The 14,942-nt window shown below is 38.0% G+C and overlaps 1 protein-coding gene across 1 annotated transcript in view; it reads left to right on the plus strand.

Moving 5' to 3' along the window:
• ACACA (acetyl-CoA carboxylase alpha) overlaps nt 1–14,942 on the plus strand; it is a 1,007,059-nt gene that overhangs the window by 348,876 nt on the left and 643,241 nt on the right. Inside the window, exons 27-28 of the mRNA XM_053706820.1 lie at nt 3,442–3,531; nt 5,230–5,348. Of these exons, the coding sequence (XP_053562795.1) occupies nt 3,442–3,531; nt 5,230–5,348 (209 nt within the window). The remainder of the gene's footprint in view (nt 1–3,441; nt 3,532–5,229; nt 5,349–14,942) is intronic.

The following is a 14,942-nucleotide window of genomic DNA, read 5'->3' on the forward strand; positions in this document are numbered from 1 at the left end:
AGGGACATAAATGTGTAAAAAGAAAATACACTAGTGTGTTAGGGAATTTTATAATTACAATGTGGCTTGTATATAACTATAAATAGGTTTAAACACATAGGTAAAGTCAGCTGGAGAGCTGCAATACTCTGCCTATCCTGAGCTGAACATATCTGGTGACTAGCAGCTATGCACATTTGCCACACTTGATTGGCAGAGTGGCCCTGTTCTTCTCCAGACCAGTGGTGCATTGTCAACTTCTTTTCAGGGTTTATAAACATAGTTATGTTAAAGCAATAGTGCATAATAAAAATAATAAAACTATATAGTACATTGTAGCATTTTATTATGATTGTCTTTATGTCTCATTAATAAAATATAAAAATATAAAAGAATTAAAAAAAATCATTCAGTTAACATTATCTTTTAACAAAAAGGTGGCTCTAGACCACTGGTTTTCAAACCTCACTAACAGGCCAGTTTCGAGGATATCTAAACTAGGGTACAGGTGAAATAATCAGCTGATTAGTAAACACTATTATTTTACCTGTTCTCATCCAAGGTAATCCTGAAAATCTGGCCTGTTGGGGAGGCATTAGGACAGGTTTGAAAAACCAGTGGGCTAGAAAAATTGGTGAAATGACAACAACTGTTTAGATAGAAGCAGGTGAAGAGATGCAATAGACCACTGGTTTTCAAGCCTTTAAAACCAGTGCAATAGACCAACGCCTACTGCTAAATCACAGTCTCTTCCTTTATCCCTCTTTAGCACAGGCCTGTGATTATTCTGCACAGCTCACTGCTGACACCTTTCTGATGAAGTGTACTGACATTTTGCCAACATGTAATTTTAATATTTTGCTGATGTTTATATAGGAAAAAAGAGGACATATGTTTTTTTTTAATTGCAGGAACATCCATTTAAAAAATTTTTTTTTAAATATGTGAAGAAGAAAAAAATTCCCCCAAACTCCCCTATATTGTATTGTAGAGAATATTAGGTGAGAAATGAGTTTGTCTTGCTATTCATATTACTAAGTAAATATTTTTAAGGTGTGGTTTAACAAAATGTTTCTTTAAATTGTCATGTTCATTGATTTTATTCAAAATAATTAAAGGGACATAATACTTATATGCTAAATCACCTGAAAGTGATGCAGCAGCATAACTGTAAAAAGCTAACAAGAAAATATCACCTGAGCATGTAAAAAGGAAGCTATTTTACCTCAAAATTTCTTTAGCTCACCAGAGTAAGTGCTGTGTAAACAATTGTGTTTCAGCTGCTGTCCAGCTGCAAGTTAGAAAAAAAAACACATTAGCCAATCAGCATCAGCGGTGGTTAGGTAATGCTTTGCCTTTGTTGTTATCTCATGAGATTTAACTGAAATGTCATGAGATTTCATAGAACTTAAACTGAATAGGAAAATAACTTGACTGTGCATGCACATGCCAAATGCACACTCCCTAGCTTGTCCTGGGACTAGCATCCTGCCTGGCTGCTTAAAGTCTCTTTACAGTGGGGTGTGAATACTATTAAATTAAATTTGTGGTAAATATCTTCCTTTTTAACATAGAGATGTTCAGGTAATATTTCTAGTCAGCTTTTTACATCTATGCTGCATCACTTTCAAGTGCTTCAACATTTGGGTATCATGTCCCTTTTAATAATAATAATAATAATAATAATATTTTAGATGTCCCTTTAAATGGGCCAAAAAATGACTTTTACTCTGCCTTTTATTACATACTGTATGTAACAAATTCACCACCTTTCTTATGTATAGCATATTTCTTACTAGCAATCCATAGTTATTAGTTAAATTGATGGGAGCGGTTGCCTTTAAATAAGCATAATAAATCTTATTGCCACTGGCATTAGCTACTGGAAATTTTGGAAAAAACATAATCAATAATAGTTATCATTGTGTATGGATTTATTGGCACTTGCATCTTTTGTGCATATGAAATTTATCCTGAGGATACGTGTTGCTATGCAAAGTAAACAGTTGGGTGTTTTCCATTTTCTGTAGATATTTTAAAGATTTTAAAATACCTTTTTTTTTTTCTTCTCGTAGCACATTTGTGCCCCCATCCCAGCCTTTTATTAAATACAATTACAAGGATATGCTAGATCAGTTTTTCATCATATACTTGGTTGACAGGCTCATTTATTCAGGGAATTAACGAAAGCATGATCAGTGTGCTTGTCTTACAGCTAACCAGCGCTACATGGGTAATGCACTTTGAATAACGGAATTCTTCATTATTTTGGTTGAATCACTTCCTGAAAGGTTATACTGGGCTATTCCCAAGAAACATGTTGTTGGGTTTTTTTTTATTACATTTTTTTTAATATTTCCATATTTCTCTAGATCTTAAATCATGGACTAGTAATGCCTATTTATTGGTTTCCCCAGAATCAGGTTCTGTTTACTTGTCCATTTAAATGCCATTTTATGCTGTGTATTCTAAAGCATTCTTGGACCAGTTCCTTATTTATTTATTTTTTAAATAGTTTTGGCTACTTTTAGTTACCATCCATCTAATATACTCTGATATATTCATCCATCTGTCTGAAATTCCGATAACCTTTTGTCTACCATAGAATGATGCAACGCAATAGCAATCTGATGCAGGGAAAGATTTAAAGAGACATTCGTGTGCAATAGTAGAATCTTACAATGGGCCATATTATAAGTAGTACTAAATAACTTTTTCACTCTCACGCTCGCTAACTCTGCTCAAAGTAGAATCTTAACGTGGGCAAGTCAGCGAGCGTATTACAAGTTTAAAGGAAAAAGTTAGCGCGAGAGCGAAAGTCTCTAACTTTAGGACTTCGGATATCGCGACCACATTAACTTCCTTCTTTTCATAGACTTCAATGGATCTCGCTGTTCTAAAAAACCCTAAGACTTTTCCCTATATGTGTGTGTGAGTATATACTGTGTATGTATGTGTGTGTGTATGTATGTATGTATGTATGTATATATATATATATATATATATATATATATATATATATTCATTCTTTTTAGCCCTTATAACAGTTTATTAATTTAATATTTTTATGATATTTTTTTTCATGGGAATGTGTATATATGTGTGTAACAATTTATTTCAATGTCATTGTGATGTATTTTGTGCAACTTTTTTTTAACCCTTACACTTTATACTAATTATGAATTTGAGCTAATACTTTGTGACAATTTCTTCAATTGCTTGAGCGCAACCGTTTACTTTCAGCTTGTAATAAGCGCGTTAGCTTGGTCACATTATTGCTTATCGCATCCCGAACTAACATTAGCGCGCCACTTGTAATCTAGTCCTATTTACCCTTGTAAAGTGGTCTAATACATATGTACATATCTGGCTTGTGATTGGCAGCTGTATAACACTGCTGCTACTGACTGGTTCATCAGTGTAATATAGGTTTGTAAATTTGTTTTCATAATTCCCTTTCAGAAACTCATCCTGTCTGAAACTTCCATTTTTGATGTCTTGCCCAACTTCTTTTACCATAGCAACCAGGTGGTGAGGATGGCTGCCCTTGAGGTAGGTTATTTCATATACAACAATAATATGTATTTAGTGCATAGTTTACAGACCATATGTAATAGTTGATGCTGTTAATTTGAATGTTTATTAAATATATTTGAAAAGGGTATACACATGGGTAAATTCTGGTCCATCAGAAGATCTTTGTGATAATAAGAATTAGTTATCTTAAGGCATGTTATGTAAATAATAAATATAGAATATTGACAAATATTAATAATTATTATATATATATTGTATATATATATATATAAATAAAGGAAAAAGGGCTGGGGATCAGGATCCGGTGTGTATCCTCAGTTGTCCACAACACTTAAGCCAGCACAAAAAGATTTGAATAATCACCTTTAATGTATCATAACATAACGTTTTGGCGTCACATGTAAAAAACACACATCACAGGCATACAACACATCCCAAAGTGCTACCTTATATACCCCATCCCCTAAATCTGATATGCTAGGGGATGGGGTATATAAGGTAGCACTTTGGGATGTGTTGTATGCCTGTGATATGTGTTTTTTACATGTGACCAAGGCCTCCATGTGAGGCCGAAACATTATGTTATGATAAATTAAAGGTGATTATTCAAATCTCTTCGTGCTGGCTTAAGTGTTGTGTACAACTGAGGATACACACCGGATCCTGATCCTCAGCCCTTTTTCCTTTGGATATTTACAGGCCGTGCACAGAGTGGTTACTTTGCTGGTGAGTGCTGATCTCTTTGTACAGCAGGGGGGTGTCAATCAACCTGATCGTACTCGATCGGGTTGATTTCCGGCGATGTCTGTCTGCCTGCTCAGAGCAGGCGGACAGGTTATGGAGCAGCGGTCTTTGTGACCGCTGCTTCATAACTGCTGTTTCTGGTGAGTCTGATGACTCGCCAGAAACACGGGGCATCAGGCTCCATTCGGAGCTTGATAGATAGGCCCCAATGTAATCACAAGTGTAAAAAGTATATTAATATAACTGTGTTGGTTATACAAAACTGAGGAATGGGTAATAAAGGGATTATCTATTTTTTTTTTTTTTAAATACAATTTATCTTTTCAAACAATAAACATTCTGGTGTAGACTGTCACTTTATTGTTATTTAAAGGTACACAATACTCATATGCTAAATCACTTGAAAGTGATGCAGCATAACTGTAAAAATCTGACAAAAAAAATATCACCTGAACATCTCTATGTAAAAAAGATATTTTACCTCAAATGTCTTCAGCTCACCAGAGTAAGTGCTGTGTAAACAGTTATACTTTAGTTGCTGTCCAGCTGCAAGTTTGAAACCCGCCCAAAAACAATAGTCAATCAGCATCAGCAGTGCTGAGGTAATGCTTTGCCTTTGCTGTGATCTCATGAGATTTCATAGAACTTAATTAAAATGAATAGGAAAATAACATGACTGTGCCTGCACATGCCAGATGCACACTCCCTTGCAAGTTCTGGGGACTAGCATCCTGATTGGCGGCTTAAAGTCTCTTTACTGTGGGGTGTGAATACTTAGGTCAGTTTGAGGTAAAATATCTTTCTTTTTTACATAGAGATGTTCAGGTGATACTTTCTAGTCAGCTTTTTACAGCTATGCTGCATGACTTTCATGTGCTTCAACATTTGGGTATCATGTCCCTTTAAATGTATTTTGCTTTGGAATTTTAAGCATTTCTGTTATTATAGTCATATTCTTTTTGCTTTTAGGTATATGTTCGCAGAGCATATATTGCTTATGAACTTAATAGCGTGCAGCATCGTCAACTGAAGGATAATACTTGTGTAGTTGAGTTCCAGTTTATGCTGCCAACCTCTCATCCAAACAGGTAAGTCTGTTACATTTGTTTTAAAAGGCAAAGAACCAATCAAAATTCAGAGTGAAAACAGTTTCTTTTCCATCAATTATATTGACTTTATATGTACTTTTCATTGTTATAACAGTATAGCTTTTAGTTGTACGTAACTCAATACAAATATATTATCTTTTTGTTTTGTACTACTCCAACTTAATAATTGATTTAGCTATTTTTTGTCATTTATTATTATTATTGTTATGTGTGTTGTAATTTACTGGTTCGTTCGTTTTTTTTTTTTAAATTTACAATCCAATGATTTCTGTTCTTTTTTAATATGTGGTTTAAATTATAATTCACCTTGTTTTGGTGCAACAGTTAGTTTCATTTTAAACATAATTTTTCTGTAAACAAAATTCTATCTGTGTCCACAATGATCCATTTTACCTGCTGGAGTGTATTAATTATTTACAAATAGCTAATTTACCTTTATTTTGTCTTTTGAAATAGCTGTTTTTCTTGTTGAAACCAGTTCTGGCTATAGAAAAGCTATGTAATCAAGAGACATAAAAACACTCCCAGTGGGGTATGGGAGATTGTAACCATTTAAAGGGTATTCCTGCACCTGCTTTATGTACTGAACTTTTATGTGCTGCTTATCTGAGTATATGGGTTAATGAAGAACAGATATAAATGATCCCATGCTCTAATTAAGCAATCGCTGTGCAAGAAGATTGTGATTCTGTTGGATGCACTCTGACATCTCTAGGGGGTAGTAGGAAAGTTACAATTATCATATTTACAGGAAAATTTAACATTTTTCAGTTTTCGTTTAAGTTGAAAAAATAAAAAAAATAGCCAATCAGCCGTGCTGAGGTTATACTTTGCTTTGCTGTGCTGTGATCTCATGAAATTTAACTGAAATCTTGTGAGATTTCATGTTAAACTGGATAGAAACATAACATGACTGTGCCTGCACATGCCAGATGCAAGCCCTGAAACTAGCATCATGATTGGCTGATTAATGCCTCTTTAAAGCAGGATGTGAATACTTAGGAAATTTTGAGGTAAAATATCTTCCTTTTTTTACATAGAGATGTTCAGGTGATATTTTCTAGTCTGCTTTTTACAGCTATGCTGCATCACTTTCAAGTGCTTCAACATTTGGGTACCATGTCCCTTTTAATAATAATAATAATAATAATAATAATAATAATATTTTAGATGTAATATTTACATAGCGCATTGTTAGATAACATTCTTCATGTGCGCTAACCTGACACCAAGTTAGACCTACAGCGCGAAACCCGAAGTGTGTTATGCATATTTGACATTCTTCACAGAAAATTTTTTTTTTAAATATATATTTCTATATATATCTGATTATGTTAATGTAAAATATATATCAACATCTATAAATATATATATATATATATATATATATATATATATATATATATATATATATATATATATATATATAAACAGAAACCAAAAAGCCAGCACCAAATGTGGTAAAATCGAAGTTCCTTTATTTGTCTATAATTAAGGCATAACGGCCGAAACATGTCAGACAACTCTACCAGACAAGCTGCTTATATGCCGGTTTTAATTTGTTAAACAAATAAAGGAACTTGGTTTTTACCACATTTGGTGCTGGCTGAACTTTTTGGTTTCTGTTTGGATATTGTTTCCCTGGTCGGCCGTGCACTTTAATCTTGTGCTGGAGAACAATCGTTGTTTCCTGGATATCCCCATTGGTGGTTGAGAGGTCACGAGTTCAAGCAGAGAGACTCTACTTGGAGAGGACACGGAAAGACGTGTAAACGGGTAGTTGTGTGTGTATTTTTCCTGTCTTTTTGGCAGTAGTATGTTGAATTGGTTGAACACATGAGAATTGACCCATAATACTACTAGCAACTCCGCATATGTGTATCACACAAAGTCGCACCGCCTGCACACATCTATTTATTCTCTTTCCTTTGAAAGACTGTTTGCCATATGTATCACTGGGAGCTGAAGCATTCTATCATTTTGGTAATTTATATACCTGTATGTATATATATATATATATATATATATATATATATATATATATATATATATATATATATATATATATATATATATATATATATATATATATATATATATATTTAAAAATACAAAGAACATTTCCCCCTCTATAAAGAACATTGGAATGTAAAATATTTACTGTAAATACACAGTAACCCTTTTAACCCTTATAAAATATTTTAATCAATATTTATATGAATAATTTCTTCAGATAGTGTATATATAAGTGTAACCGTTTATTTTAATGTATTTGTTGTGTTTGCTGCAACTTTCATTATAGCCCTAACCCTTTTACGGCATGTCTTCAGTCGTGCTAACCTGACGCTCGTTAAATTTGATTGCACTCGAGTAAGTGTGTTTACTTTTAACTTGTAATACATGTGCAAATGAATGCGTCCGTAATATTGCTATATCGCTCACGCTAACGTGCCACTTGTAATGTAGCCCACAATGGGTTCAATTTAAATGCTTTTTTTTTTTTTTTTTTTTAACAGACTTACCCACTACACAATGAGCTGACATTTTCTCCAACATAGGTGTGTCCGGTCCACGGCGTCATCCTTACTTGTGGGATATTCTCTTCCCCAACAGGAAATGGCAAAGAGCCCAGCAAAGCTGGTCACATGATCCCTCCTAGGCTCCGCCTTCCCCAGTCATTCTCTTTGCCGTTGTACAGGCAACATCTCCACGGAGATGGCTTAGAGTTTTTTGGTGTTTAAATGTAGTTTTTATTCTTCAATCAAGAGTTTGTTATTTTAAAATAGTGCTGGTATGTACTATTTACTCTGAAACAGAAAAGAGATGAAGATTTCTGTTTGTAAGAGGAAAATGATTTTAGCAACCGTTACTAAAATCGATGGCTGTTTCCACACAGGACTGTTGAGAGGAATTAACTTCAGTTGGGGGAAACAGTGAGCAGACTTTTGCTGCTTGAGGTATGACACATTTCTAACAAGATGTGGTAATGCTGGAAGCTGTCATTTTCCCTATGGGATCCGGTAAGCCATTTTTATTAAATGAGAATAAAGGGCTTCACATGGGCTTTAAAGACTGGTAGACATTTTTCTGGGCTAAAACGATTGATTTATAAGCATTTTTAATACTTCATAGCTTTGAGGAGTTATTTTATTCTTGGGAATTATGTAAAATAACCGGCAGGCACTGTATTGGACACCTTTTTCACTGGGGGCCTTCTCTAATCATAGGCAGAGCCTCATTTTCGCGCCTCTATTGCGCAGTTGTTTTTGGGAAGCAAGGCATGCAGATGCATGTGTGAGGAGCTCAGATACATAGAAAAAGCTTACTGAAGGCGTCATTTGGTATCGTATTCCCCTTTGGGCTTGGTTGGGTCTCAGCAAAGCAGATACCAGGGACTGTATAGGGGTTAAATATAAAAACGGCTCCGGTTCCGTTATTTTAAGAGTTAAAGCTTTCAAATTTGGTGTGCAATACTTTTAAGGCTTTAAGACACTGTGGTGAAATTTTGGTGAATTTTGAACAATTCCTTCATACTTTTTCACATTTTCAGTAATAAAGTGTGTTCAGTTTAAAATTTAAAGTGACACTAACGGTTTTATTTTAAAACGTTTTTTTGTACTTTGTTATCAAGTTTATGCCTGTTTAACATGTCTGAACTATCAGATAGACTATGTTCTGTATGTGAGGAAGCCAAGGTTCCTTCTCATTTAAATAGATGTGATTTATGTGACACAAAATTTAGAGAAAATGATGCCCAAGATGATTCCTCAAGTGAGGGGAGTAAGCATGGTACTGCATCATCCCCTCCTTCGTCTACGCCAGTCTTGCCCACACAGGAGGCCCCTAGTACATCTAGTGCGCCAATACTCCTTACTATGCAACAATTAACGGCTGTAATGGATAATTCTATCAAAAACATTTTAGCCAAAATGCCCACTTATCAGCGAAAGCGCGACTGCTCTGTTTTAGAAAATATTGAAGAGCATGAGGACGCTGATGATAATGGTTCTGAAATGCCCCTACACCAGTCTGAGGGGGCCAGGGAGGTTTTGTCTGAGGGAGAAATTTCAGATTCAGGGAAAATTTCTCAACAAGCTGAACCTGATGTGATTACATTCAAATTTAAATTGGAACATCTCCGCGCTCTGCTTAAGGAGGTGTTATCTACTCTGGATGATTGTGAGAATTTGGTCATTCCAGAGAAATTATGTAAGATGGACAAGTTCCTAGAGGTCCCGGGGCCCCCCGAAGCTTTTCCTATACCCAAGCGGGTGGCGGACATTGTAAACAAAGAATGGGAAAGGCCCGGCATACCTTTTGTCCCTCCCCCTATATTTAAGAAATTGTTTCCTATGGTCGACCCCAGAAAGGACTTATGGCAGACAGTCCCCAAGGTCGAGGGGGCGGTTTCTACTCTAAACAAACGCACTACTATCCCTATAGAAGATAGTTGTGCTTTCAAAGATCCTATGGATAAAAAATTAGAGGGTTTGCTTAAAAAGATGTTTGTTCAGCAAGGTTACCTTCTACAACCAATTTCATGCATTGTTCCTGTCACTACAGCAGCGTGTTTCTGGTTCGATGAACTAGAAAAGTCGCTCAATAAAGATTCTTCTTATGAGGAGATTATGGACAGAATTCATGCTCTCAAATTGGCTAACTCTTTTACCTTAGACGCCACTTTGCAATTGGCTAGATTAGCGGCGAAAAATTCAGGGTTTGCTATTGTGGCGCGCAGAGCGCTTTGGCTAAAATCTTGGTCAGCGGATGCGTCTTCCAAGAACAAATTGCTTAACATACCTTTCAAGGGGAAAACGCTGTTTGGCCCTGACTTGAAAGAGATTATTTCTGATATCACTGGGGGTAAGGGCCACGCCCTTCCTCAGGATAGATCTTTCAAGGCTAAAAATAAACCAAATTTTCGTCCCTTTCGCAGAAACGGACCAGCCCCAAGTGCTACATCCTCTAAGCAAGAGGGTAATACTTCTCAAACCAAGCCAGCCTGGAGGCCAATGCAAGGCTGGAACAAAGGTAAGCAGGCCAAGAAACCTGCCACTGCTACCAAGACAGCATGAGATGTTGGCCCCCGATCCGGGACCGGATCTGGTGGGGGGGCAGACTTTCTCTCTTCGCTCAGGCTTGGGCAAGAGATGTTCTGGATCCTTGGGCGCTAGAAATAGTCTCCCAAGGTTATCTTCTGGAATTCAAGGAGCTTCCCCCAAGGGGGAGGTTCCACAGGTCTCAATTGTCTTCAGACCACATAAAAAGACAGGCATTCTTACATTGTGTAGAAGACCTGTTAAAAATGGGAGTGATTCATCCTGTTCCATTAGGAGAACAAGGGATGGGATTCTACTCCAATCTGTTCATAGTTCCCAAAAAAGAGGGAACATTCAGACCAATCTTAGATCTCAAGATCCTAAACAAGTTTCTCAAGGTTCCATCGTTCAAAATGGAAACCATTCGGACAATTCTTCCTTCCATCCAGGAAGGTCAATTCATGACCACGGTGGACTTAAAGGATGCGTATCTACATATTCCTATCCACAAGGAGCATCATCGGTTCCTAAGGTTCGCCTTTCTGGACAAGCATTACCAGTTTGTGGCACTTCCATTCGGATTAGCCACTGCCCCAAGAATGTTCACAAAGGTACTAGGGTCCCTTCTAGCGGTGCTACGACCAAGGGGCATTGCAGTAGTACCTTACTTGGACGACATACTGATTCAAGCGTCGTCCCTACCACAAGCAAAGGCTCATACGGACATTGTCCTGGCCTTTCTCAGATCTCACGGGTGGAAAGTGAACGTAGAAAAAAGTTCTCTATCTCCGTCAACAAGAGTTCCCTTCTTGGGAACAATAATAGACTCCTTAGAAATGAGGATTTTTCTGACAGAGGCCAGAAAATCAAAACTTCTAAGCTCTTGTCAAGTACTTCATTCTGTTCTTCTTCCTTCCATAGCACAGTGCATGGAAGTAATAGGTTTGATGGTCGCGGCAATGGACATAGTTCCTTTTGCGCGAATTCATCTGAGACCATTACAACTGTGCATGCTCAGTCAGTGGAATGGGGATTATACAGACTTGTCTCCGACGATACAAGTAGATCAGAGGACCAGAGATTCACTCCGTTGGTGGCTAACCCTGGACAACCTGTCACAGGGGATGAGCTTCCGCAGACCAGAGTGGGTCATTGTCACGACCGACGCCAGTCTGGTAGGCTGGGGCGCGGTCTGGGAACCCCTGAAAGCTCAGAGTCTTTGGTCTCGGGAAGAATCTCTTCTCCCGATAAACATTCTGGAACTGAGAGCGATATTCAATGCTCTCAAGGCTTGGCCTCAGCTAGCAAAGGCCAAATTCGTACGGTTTCAATCGGACAACATGACGACTGTTGCGTATATCAACCATCAAGGGGGAACAAGGAGTTCCCTGGCGATGGAAGAAGTGACCAAAATCATTCAATGGGCGGAGACTCACTCCTGCCACTTGTCTGCAATCCACATCCCAGGCGTGGAAAATTGGGAAGCGGATTTTCTGAGTCGTCAGACATTTCATCCGGGGGAGTGGGAACTCCATCCGGAAATCTTTGCCCAAATAACTCAATTGTGGGGCATTCCAGACATGGATCTGATGGCCTCTCGTCCGAACTTCAAGGTTCCTTGCTACGGGTCCAGATCCAGGGATCCCAAGGCGACTCTAGTAGATGCACTAGTAGCACCTTGGACCTTCAACCTAGCTTATGTATTCCCACCGTTTCCTCTCATCCCCAGGCTGGTAGCCAGGATCAATCAGGAGAGGGCATTGGTGATCTTGATAGCTCCTGCGTGGCCACGCAGGACTTGGTATGCAGACCTGGTGAATATGTCATCGGCTCCACCATGGAAGCTACCTTTGAGACAGGACCTTCTTGTTCAAGGTCCGTTCGAACATCCGAATCTGGTTTCACTCCAACTGACTGCTTGGAGATTGAACGCTTGATTTTATCAAAGCGAGGGTTCTTAGATTCTGTCATTGATACTCTTGTTCAGGCCAGAAAGCCTGTAACTAGAAAAATCTACCATAAAATATGGAAAAAATATATCTGTTGGTGTGAATCTAAAGGATTACCATGGAACAAGATAAAAATTCCTAAGATTCTATCCTTTCTTCAAGAAGGTTTGGAGAAAGGATTATCTGCAAGTTCTTTGAAGGGACAGATTTCTGCTTTATCTGTTTTACTTCACAAAAAGCTGGCGGCTGTGCCAGATGTTCAGGCTTTTGTTCAGGCTCTGGTTAGAATCAAACCTGTTTACAAACCTTTGACTCCTCCTTGGAGTCTCAATTTAGTTCTTTCAGTTCTTCAGGGGGTTCCGTTTGAGCCCCTACATTCCGTTGATATCAAGTTATTATCTTGGAAAGTTTTGTTTTTGGTTGCAATTTCTTCTGCTAGAAGAGTTTCAGAGTTATCTGCTCTGCAGTGTTCTCCTCCTTATCTGGTGTTCCATGCAGATAAGGTGGTTTTGTGTACTAAACCTGGTTTTCTTCCGAAAGTTGTTTCTAACAAAAACATTAACCAGGAGATAGTCGTGCCTTCTTTGTGTCCGAATCCAGTTTCAAAGAAGGAACGTTTGTTGCACAATTTGGATGTAGTTCGTGCTCTAAAATTCTATTTAGATGCTACAAAGGATTTCAGACAAACATCTTCCTTGTTTGTTGTTTATTCTGGTAAAAGGAGAGGTCAAAAAGCAACTTCTACCTCTCTATCTTTTTGGCTTAAAAGCATCATCAGATTGGCTTATGAGACTGCCGGACGGCAGCCTCCTGAAAGAATCACAGCTCATTCCACTAGGGCAGTGGCTTCCACATGGGCCTTTAAGAACGAGGCTTCTGTTGATCAGATATGTAAGGCAGCGACTTGGTCTTCACTGCACACTTTTACAAAAATTTTACAAATTTGATACTTTTGCTTCTTCTGAGGCTATTTTTGGGAGAAAGGTTTTGCAAACCGTGGTGCCTTCCATCTAGGTGACCTGATTTGCTCCCTCCCATCATCCGTGTCCTAAAGCTTTGGTATTGGTTCCCACAAGTAAGGATGACGCCGTGGACCGGACACACCTATGTTGGAGAAAACAGAATTTATGTTTACCTGATAAATTACTTTCTCCAACGGTGTGTCCGGTCCACGGCCCGCCCTGGTTTTTTAATCAGGTCTGATGATTTATTTTCTTTAACTACAGTCACCACGGTATCATATGATTTCTCCTATGCAAATATTCCTCCTTTACGTCGGTCGAATGACTGGGGAAGGCGGAGCCTAGGAGGGATCATGTGACCAGCTTTGCTGGGCTCTTTGCCATTTCCTGTTGGGGAAGAGAATATCCCACAAGTAAGGATGACGCCGTGGACCGGACACACCGTTGGAGAAAGTAATTTATCAGGTAAACATAAATTCTGTTTTTTATACCTGTTCACTCCCCAGTCTGACACACCTGGTGGGAGTCTCATGACCTTTTACACATAAAGTAGGAAAAGAGCACACTCACAGCTCTGAGACACAGAACCACAGACTTGCCAAATCCTCCACAGTCACAAATAAATATATAGATTCCAGCCTCCAATTCATGAAAGAAATCTTTATTATCTCTTTGTTGGTCCATAGGAAAAAAAACAACAAGGTTACAAGCCTGCAATAGGCCCTTAGTCTTTTATACTGTCTTACGATGACCTCTCACAACAGGTAGACCTCATAATTTAGGGAGGTTGGGCCAAAAACAGTTCCTGTGGCTGGGGATCCTATTGGCCTCATTCTAGCAGGGCCTTGCATATAATTGGAGTGAGGCCTGTATTAAAAGGATATTAAACATCTATTGCTTTTATTTAAAATGTGTGCTTGTCCCACGCTCCCTAGAGATGCGAAAATGCAAGTGCTGCAAAACACATAGCTGGTTTAGGCAATTTGCAGTATTACAAAAACCTAGGTTACAGATTTTGCTTTTTGACTATAGGGAGTGTGGGACAAAGCACAATTTTTAAACAAAAACAAGAGGTGTTAAATGTCCCTTTAAGGTAATATGAACCCCCCAGAATATCTACATACTTTGATGGGAAATCACACCTTCTTCAGACTGGGTAGATTAATGCTTGGCAGGAAAATGGAGATAGTAGGTTTGCACAGTATATCTAAGGAACCCAGTTATCTTTTCATGTTTATATCCTGACGGTTGAGGTGCCAAAAACTAAAAGGTTGACTTTTTAATTTTGGGTCAGCACCTCCACATACTTGGAATGTGGATTTGATTATCTATTTATCTATCTTCTATCTATCTATCTATCTATCTATCTATATATATGTAAGAATCCGATGAGGAGCCTGAAGCTGTGTGGGTATGTGTATAAAGTGAGTTTTTCTAGGGGGTATTACATATTTGCCCATGCCCCTTACTTTGGCAGGCAGTACCACTTATATGCTATGTTTCCTTCAAAACAATACTTCTACTAATTACCTCTTAAAGGGACAGTAAAGTCAATATTAAACGTAAAGGGAAAGTCAAGTCAAAATTAAACTGTCATGATTCAGATAGGGCATGTAACGTTCC

Source organism: Bombina bombina, chromosome 3 (assembly GCF_027579735.1).
Source record: "Bombina bombina isolate aBomBom1 chromosome 3, aBomBom1.pri, whole genome shotgun sequence".
NCBI lineage: Eukaryota > Metazoa > Chordata > Amphibia > Anura > Bombinatoridae > Bombina > Bombina bombina.